Source organism: Poeciliopsis prolifica, unplaced genomic scaffold, assembly GCF_027474105.1.
Source record: "Poeciliopsis prolifica strain line A6 unplaced genomic scaffold, Auburn_PproV2 SCAFFOLD009, whole genome shotgun sequence".
Lineage (NCBI taxonomy): Eukaryota > Metazoa > Chordata > Actinopteri > Cyprinodontiformes > Poeciliidae > Poeciliopsis > Poeciliopsis prolifica.
The window spans coordinates 13387288-13395460 of NW_026562384.1; the positions used below are offsets into that span (position 1 = coordinate 13387288).

The 8173-nt window shown below is 41.5% G+C and overlaps 1 protein-coding gene across 5 annotated transcripts; it reads right to left on the bottom strand.

Moving 5' to 3' along the window:
- Positions 1–24: 24 nt before the first annotated feature.
- On the bottom strand, positions 25–7594 carry LOC129362862 (zinc finger protein ubi-d4-like). Of its 5 annotated transcripts, none has more exons than XM_055034651.1 (11): positions 7528–7594; positions 6113–6273; positions 5870–5977; positions 5517–5710; positions 4896–4988; positions 4192–4276; positions 3636–3770; positions 2919–3050; positions 2686–2798; positions 2152–2233; positions 25–1493 (listed from the first exon to the last, which is right to left on the bottom strand). In XM_055034651.1, exons 1-11 carry the CDS (start codon positions 7557–7559, stop codon positions 1408–1410), a joined length of 1221 nt encoding a protein of 406 aa, XP_054890626.1. In that variant the 5' UTR covers positions 7560–7594; the 3' UTR covers positions 25–1407. The 5 variants fall into 5 exon arrangements, with proteins under 5 accessions (XP_054890626.1, XP_054890625.1, XP_054890624.1 ...); XM_055034650.1 differs by having other exon boundaries at positions 4896–4991; XM_055034649.1 differs by having other exon boundaries at positions 5517–5713.
- Positions 7595–8173: the final 579 nt, after the last annotated feature.

Sequence of the window (8173 nt, forward strand, 5' to 3'; positions counted from 1 at the left end):
ATCAGAAACAATGCACCAATGAGATGGAGTTCACGATTCAAAATGATCTTTATTTCAGTTGGGCTAAATCAGCTTCAATACCAAAAAAATGCAAAAATAAAAATAGTACAACAAAGTACGTCATCTTACAAATACTTATGAAGAAAGTCTGACATAAACAATTTGAAACATGTCACAGTCATAACAAAAATATAAAAGTCAATACAGTACATAGAATGGATTAGGAGCTATATATCGAAGTGTTTGCAATATCATGGACTTTACAAATTCAACTAGTAAAAACTCCCAATATCAATGGAATATCAGATAATATAAAATGTAAAAACAAACACAAAAACAGCTGTGATGAAAGTTCATGTGCATGTTGCATGCAAATCAACCTCAGAGTAACAAATAATAAAAACAGCTAGTCTGGAAAAGAGTGCATCTCGTTGGCACGATGTGTGAAATGATGGTGCGTCAAAAAAACAAAACATGGAAAAACACATTTATTTATGATCCTCTGCGTTTCATGTAGTGAGCTAAAAGAAATCTTATCAGTGGAGCCAGAACGTTTTGAGGCGTAAAAGTGTAGGCTTCCTCCTGCAGCGAGCCGATGAACTCTGAAGTGACTTATATAGTCTAATTACACTCTATGATCAAACGTTGAAAATGTTTGTGTCGTATTTCATGTAGCGAAATGAAAGCCGACGCGACGGTGGTGCTTTGGGTTGGCTGTGAGTGGAGAGAAACACTACCGTGATGTCACATATGATAGATACGCAAAGGGAAACCTCATCAAAACACAGTAAAGGTTTTGGTGAATGGGACAACAGCACACACCGACTAAAGCCACTAGAAAAGCCCACTAATAACCAGAAACAACAATTAGACTTCTTAACCAGATATACGGTGACGTGGTCCCCACATCACTATCAGTGAGTAAAAATAGATCTTTGAGCTGGAGAAAAACTGTCTCCACACTCCACGCTGTGTCTGAGTGTGGAGGGGTGCAAATAGTTAGCCGTGATGCTAATCCTTGTTCTCTGGGGAGTTCCCATGGAGACAGCAGCTGTTATTGGTACTGCTTGCATTCGGTTTGTCTGTGTGTGTAGCAGTCCAGTAGAAAGTGTGTCTATGATGTAAATACGCATGATATGTTACATGTTTGTCTGTCAGCAGGTCTTGAGGCCGCTCTAGGCAGGATTGTAGTGATAGTTTGATCCCCGTGTTGACTGATCTGAGGTCTGTTTATGTTTGGAGTCCCCCGGCTTGCACTGTAGGTAAGAGCGACTTGTGAAGCTGACCTGCGATCTGGCTCAGCTACATGTGGACAGAGCCCGGCCTGGCGGGCTGAGAGGAGGTCTGACATTGTGAGCCGGGGCCGAGGGGGTCCTGGTGCTGAGAGGCGGGCTGCGGGTTCTGATGTCACTCGGGGGCTGAGCTCTGGTTCTGCTGGTATATGGAGGCTTTGTCTTTTAGCAGAGCCAGGCACAGGTGGCAGCTCCAGCTCCCTGACAACATGGAAACAGGAAAGGATGAAGGAAGTGTATACAACACACAATAGGACATTATTTGTTGCTAAAGCTTCTGCTTGAGAAGTTCTGGAAACTTTTTTTATCTTAAATGCAAAATGTAGAGATTTCTGTGTAGTGTCAGCTCAATTATTGCTCTCAAATGACCTTTTTTGAGTCTTTGTAGTCCAGTTAGCGATTAACCAATTACTAAATTAGCTGATGATTTCCCAATAATTAATTATTGTAGCTATTTTATCAAATTTAATATTGGTGTACAAAGGTTTAAAATATATAAAAAGATTATCTTTTTTTTTTAAACTCGAGTTATTTTGCAGTTTTAGACAAAACTGCTTTTCTTTTGGTAGCTCACTATCAAAACGACAAAAAAATAAAATATCTAGAAAAAAATCTAATTATTCATCTGTAAATTGAGTAAAAGACGTACAGGTGTTTAATTTCCAAAAAGATATATTAAGCCCACGTTCAAAATGATGAAGTTAGAAAACTCTCCAGCACTTCCTGATGTTAAAAAATAAATTGAGGTTCAGATGGTCGGCCCTCCCTGTGACCCTAAACAGATCAGACTAACTAGCCGGCGCCGGCGGCGCCATGCAGCCGAGTCTGACAGCGGCTCCACAGTGAAGCGTCGGCTCACCCTCTGGCGGTTCGGTCATGGGTGGGGTTAGACAGTACATGTGGTAGCCTCGATCACAGTCGTCACAGAAGAGCAGCTGGTCCTGCAGAAACAAAACATGATGTTCACTCACCGATCAAACCTGAACAATATACAACATATTTAAAATATGAAGACTAAAACAATTGTAAGTTTTAGTTGTGTTTTGACATGCAAACCGACTGGATCTTTTTTATTGTCTCTGATAAGACAGAATGACCATCCAGCTGACCTTTTCCATCTCTTATTGTCAGGCTGCTGACATTTACCAGATCAGCACAAATGAAGGGCCGGCCTAATTGTAAGATAAACACTTTCTCTTTCCTAAATCTGCTTTTCAAACAATTTCCCATCCATCCTGCTGGGAAGAATCTCCTCCAAATTGGAAGATGTAGATGATTTCAAACAGCATAAAAACGAGTAAGTGTCACACACTTGCTCTAGACGCCTGTAACTATCATTTACAACTTTTCCAGAAAGATTAGACACAAAGTTTCAGGGTTGAAAGAGACTCACATCGTTCTCGGAGGTGCCGCACACGTTGCAGCATTTGCACTCGATGCACTGCCAGCGGTACGTCTTCACGGCCGCCATCATCACTGGAGTGAACTGCAGACACGTCGGGTGTCCTTCGACATGGATGGAGAGATGTTTAAATGAACTTAAATAACCGACCGTGCGAAAACAGGACCAGGATCCGACCAAACATGATATTACTGTTATAATGAGAAAGGAAAGAGGAAAGATACCTGACCGTCCGCAGTCTGAGCAGGACACCAGCTCCTCCGATTGGCCCGTTTTTTGATTCAAGGTGGAGTCTCCCAGACAGAAATCACAGTAATCGTTGGGCAGCGCCAGACCGTTGGGACCCTTTTTGGTGGCTGGACAAAAGAGAAAAGTAAAGAAACGCATTCCTCACGCATTAGAGCCGACATCGGACACAAAGGAACTGATGCCACACGTGACGGTCACCAACATCAACGGTTAGAAACAAACTGCCTCACCAATGGATTGGATATTCTAACAAAGAAAACCAGAAGAAAAAAAAACCTTCTTCTCTTATTTTGATTCACAAATACATAACCAGTTCAGCACCATCTTTAAATCGTCATGACACTAAATCACAAGACTGACATATGAATCTGCAAACATGGCGTCACGTGCACACAAAAAAAAAAACCCAACAGCTATGAAATGGAATATTGTGTAGGAAAACAAAATGATTGAAAAAGTGCCAGATTTCCCAGCTACGCAAACATGTTTCAGTCAGAAACTTTCAGTCTCCCCCACAATTTCAAATCATAAAAATTAAAAATCAAAGAAGGGGGTAAAAAAAAATCACACAACAACAACAACAAAAAAGGAATGAGAGACTTCCCTTGCACCAACACACATGCTACAAGGCATGCAACCAAACCTCCCTCCTGTCTGTCTATCTGCCTCTCAGCACTGGAGCAGTGACTCACTCTTCTGCTCCTCAGGCTGGCGAGGAGTGGGTGGTGCCTCGATCTCCTCGTGGTCCTCGCCCTCCTCCTCTGCCAGGTGAGAGTGTGTATAGTGGTAGCTCAGGCCTGGGCGATTCTTGTAGCGCTTTCCACAGACTAATACACACACACACCGTCATACAAGAGTGTTATCGTGATACGGACACCCTTACCATTAAAAAAACAAAAAAAAAACAGGGAACAACGTGGAGCCGAGCTGGAAGTTTGGCATTCATTACTCCCAAGACAGCTTTTGCTTTTTCTGTCATTTCCACAACGGGTCATTTCAGGCGGACACGCAGGTAGCAGGTAGGACAGCGAGCTGAAGCCAGAACCAAGTTACACAGCGCACACACACACACACACACACACACACACACACAGAGCATCAGCTCAGAAAACACTGCTGCTTCCCAGCGGCGTTTCTTTCAGATCGCGTCATGCACAGCAAAACAGCTCGCCTCGTTGTTTTAGGGGCGAAAAGCGAAAAGCCTCTCCTGCTGACATGCACGGCTCAGACAGACGACCTGCTACTCACTGTCGCAGGCGTACGGTTTGTCCCGCTCCTCCAGCGCCGCCGCCGCAGCCTCCGTCTTCTTCTTTCCATTCTTGTCACTGCGGCCCTGAAGAACCAATAAGAAACTAGCTTAAGTAATGACTTTCGACGGGTGCATCTCAGAAATATCACCGAAAGGTTGATTCGTTTCAAAAGTAAAATTAATTCACTCTGGTTTAGTGATATTATTTGATTTCACTAAAAACTAAATCACTAAACTGACTTGATTTTTAGATTAGAAAAATAAAACTTTTATCTTGTTACTTTGTATTCACTGCTTTAACATTTTCACATTTCGTGCATTATACCCACAAACACAGATCTATTTTATTTGGATGCATCATCTCAGTGCTCTGGTTGTTTGATTAACACTTTTTCTTTTCACTCAACTTTCCATCAGTTTGAACTGAACCGACATTTTCTTTAGCAAAGACTATTTCGGCCTTGCCTACCTTGTGGCAGGTGTCAGTAGATATAGAGATTTAACTTTGTCTATTTTATTTCAGCATCCTTTGAAAATATTTTATCTGAAAATAAATATTTGAATTTCTTTTATGTTAGTACAAACTGACACAAACTTTCAATACTGACACTCCGCACGATCCAACTGAAATCTATTTAGTTTTTTTTTTCTTTTCATCCCATACCTTTCTCTTCAATTGCACACCGTCGTTTTGAACGCTCACCTTGGATTTGCTCTTGCCTCGTCTTTTGGGAGTATCATCTTCAAAGTCTTCATCATCCAGATCATCCAAGTAATCATCGTGGTCGAGAACTCTCTGCTGTAAGAATCGGAATTAGCCTAAGGTTTCCTTTATGCTCACATGTCTGAACACATGTTCAGGTATATTTTCTACCAAAACGCTACCAGACAGCTCGGAGTGAGCTGTCTGGTTCTGACAGGTCCGGTCAGACGTTTACATCTAATCGGGATCTGAATGGATTTAAAATGTTTCATTTATGATTTGAATCATTCTTTCTCCATGGTGGAACGATCATACAGTGACCAAGTTTGATGTTGATGTTAATCACAGATACTTGGTTGTGTTGGTTTGATCATGTTCTGGATCTTTTATGGATTTTTGTGAACCAATTGCTACGAGCAATAGAAGTTTGTAGCAATAGCAAACTGCTGCCCCTGAAAAACAAGCATGAAAATATATTGGAATTTATGCTCATGATGAGTGGATGTAAACTTTTGACCTGAACTTTATCTCTCATGTTTTCCACATCAAAAAGTCATCATCTATTAAATTTAAAATCTTCATCATCTTGTCACATCAGTGTTTGAAAGCTTTCAGTCTAACCTTACGAATGCGTCCAGAAGACGTGTGAGTGACCGCCGACGTGGCCGGCGGCTCCACAGTGGCCGGGTCGTCCTCAGGTGCGCGGACGTCAGACACGCCGCTCCTCCTCTCCAACGGTTCGCCTTTCAGCAGAGCCTCCAAGCTGCTGCCGTCCACCGTTCCCAAAGCCTCACGTTTCAGACCCAGCTCTAGATCTGCTGCATTATTCAGAAAAACAGGCATAACCAACACACAGTTGTTCATAAAAAGTTTCTGCTTTTTACTGTGCTTGAGGTTTTCCCAGAATTATTCAAATCTGACAACCCCTAAATGTGTCTGTGGAGGGGAAAAAGATACTTCACAAAAGCTGGTACCTGCTTTGAGAGGAGGGAAAGCCAAGCGCGGATCCTCAGGAGGATGGGAACGCCGTTTCTTCCTCCAACGGCGAGCGGGATACGAGTACAGCTGTCCTGGAGCTATACCTAATCATTCATTGGAAACAAAGGACACCAGAGGACTGTTGGACTGTTCTCCTCATGCATTACTTTCAACAAACAAACATCAAATATTAGTCGCAAAATAGTAAATAACTGTTCTTCTTCTTGGTAATTATTCACCTGCGCTCCTGTGCCTCTTCTCCATCCAGATGTAGCAGTTTGACTGTGCAACTCCAGTCTGAGAATCCAAGAAAGGCATGAGGATGCTGCGTTCTGCACAGAGACGGGCGTTGTAGCTGTGACACTGCTCCATGGCATCCCGGTAATACTGTTCTCCTAGACTGAATTCAAAATGGAGGACACAGACAAATTAATGAACAAAAACCAGGAGAGATTTTTAAACTGTTGCTGACCATTATGTACTGCAGTCCAAACTCATATTAAGGCTTGAAACGTTTTTTCTTATTATTCCAATTCAGACATGTCAGGGGACATATATCATATGGCCTGAAAGATAAAGAGTTTTTACATTTTATAACCAGGTTCAAATGAAATCCTTTTACAGATGCACTATCCAGTTGGTCAATTTTCAAGATATTATAAAACAACTGAGAAAATCAATCAGCTTGGTAACAAATTAGAAACTAAAAATTCTGTCAATCTTGCACAATTTTCAAAGTCAAAATTAATGATCAGTTTATACCAATTCACAGCACATATCATGTCTAAGTATGTTATATGACAAATAGACCCTATTCATTTTGAGCTATAAAGAAAACCAAAACAAATCAATCACATTTCTAATAGCACAGCCCAGGTTTACTGACAAATTCAAGTAATTTAAGTCCTGCTACAAATTTGATCATAACACACTGATTAAATGAAAAGCCTATTTGACAGAGAAGATCTTCTCACTCACTGTAGTGCATGTGATCTCACCTGATTAATGTCATTTTACCCCATTAGTGGGAATACAACAGTTCTCTTTGAAGTAGCAGCAGCCTGAGGACAAGGGTCGCTTTCCTCATAAAGCCAGTCTGACTCACTCCCAATTTTCCCCTTAAAAACAGGCTGCTACATCTGTGTTTTACTGTACTTTACGCCTTTGGCTATTTATTTAAAGTCATACTTATTTATAGGATACGCAATGCGTCTCGTGGTTTCAAAGGAAAAGCCAGCATTTACAGCAGAGACGCACTGCTGCCAGAACAAAAGGTTGATTGTTAGCAACAAAGCGCCCGCCAACCGGACAGTTTATTGAAGAATTAAGTCGTCCCTTCATTCCGAATGAGCGGACTAAGTCCTTGTGGAATCACTATTTGTAAAATCACTGCAAATAGGCCTGCAACTGATGGAGTTGGACACAAACATTGCCTTCGCAATGAGCTCAGCTCCTTCCTAACTGCCCAAAGCTAGAAAAGCTAACCGTAGCACAAAGATAACGTAATTCTCTTGGGACAATTTTTGTATTGAACAACAGGAAAGAGCGTGGGAAAATACGACAAGCTCAGCTGTAAAACGATAACCAACCAAATGAAAACGACTCTCAGTGTGGGTGGTCTTTACACTCTTACAACAAATAAAGGTAAACTTACACTTTCACAACACTGTCGACGGCCGCCGCCATATTTGCTTATTGCGGTTGTGTGAAGTGCCAGTGCGCCTGCGCACAGACGTTAGCGACCGTTATTACCTCCCACAATGAAAATACATGCGACGCACATTCGTCGAATGTGTGGGTGCGCGCGCGCGTTTGTGTGCGTGCGTGTGCCTGCGTGCGCGTGTGTGTCTAAATTGGCTTATATATTCATGTGAAAAATTATATAACCCAACTTTTATAAAATTGTATATCAGTACATGAAAAAGAATCAATAAGTATGGAATCCAATTTCAACCACAGTGGAACTAGAATGACTACATCTGCATGTGAGGCAGGCATATTGGATACAGAGATCAGTGCTGCCCTTCCTGCATTTTTGAGGGCCCAGAAAGTCCAACTTCCCAATACAAAGATAAGGGCCCTTTATTATAGACTAATTCGAGTCTAAACTGGTCTGGCAATACAATGTTTTGTTTACAACTAACCTTGGTGAAAAGAGTTAATTCTTATTTAATTCATGTGACCCCAGGCTCAAACAAGCAAGGGGCTCAGATTGGTTTTCCAAAAAATGGGAAAAAAATTTCACTAAAAATAAAAAAATAAAATTTCTTCCACCATGAAAAAGAATTACCATTTCCTGA

Excerpts from the sequence above, each read along its gene's own strand:
- LOC129362862 (XM_055034648.1), bottom strand. The coding sequence starts at position 7,559 with ATGGCGGCGGCCGTCGACAGTGTTGTGAAAGT. Across the intron at positions 6,274-7,527 it reads GTCGACAGTGTTGTGAAAGT|TCTAGGAGAACAGTATTACC; the intron begins GTAAGTTTACCT and ends TTTTGAATTCAG. Across the intron at positions 2,234-2,685 it reads GCGGCACCTCCGAGAACGAT|GACCAGCTGCTCTTCTGTGA; the intron begins GTGAGTCTCTTT and ends TTGTTTCTGCAG.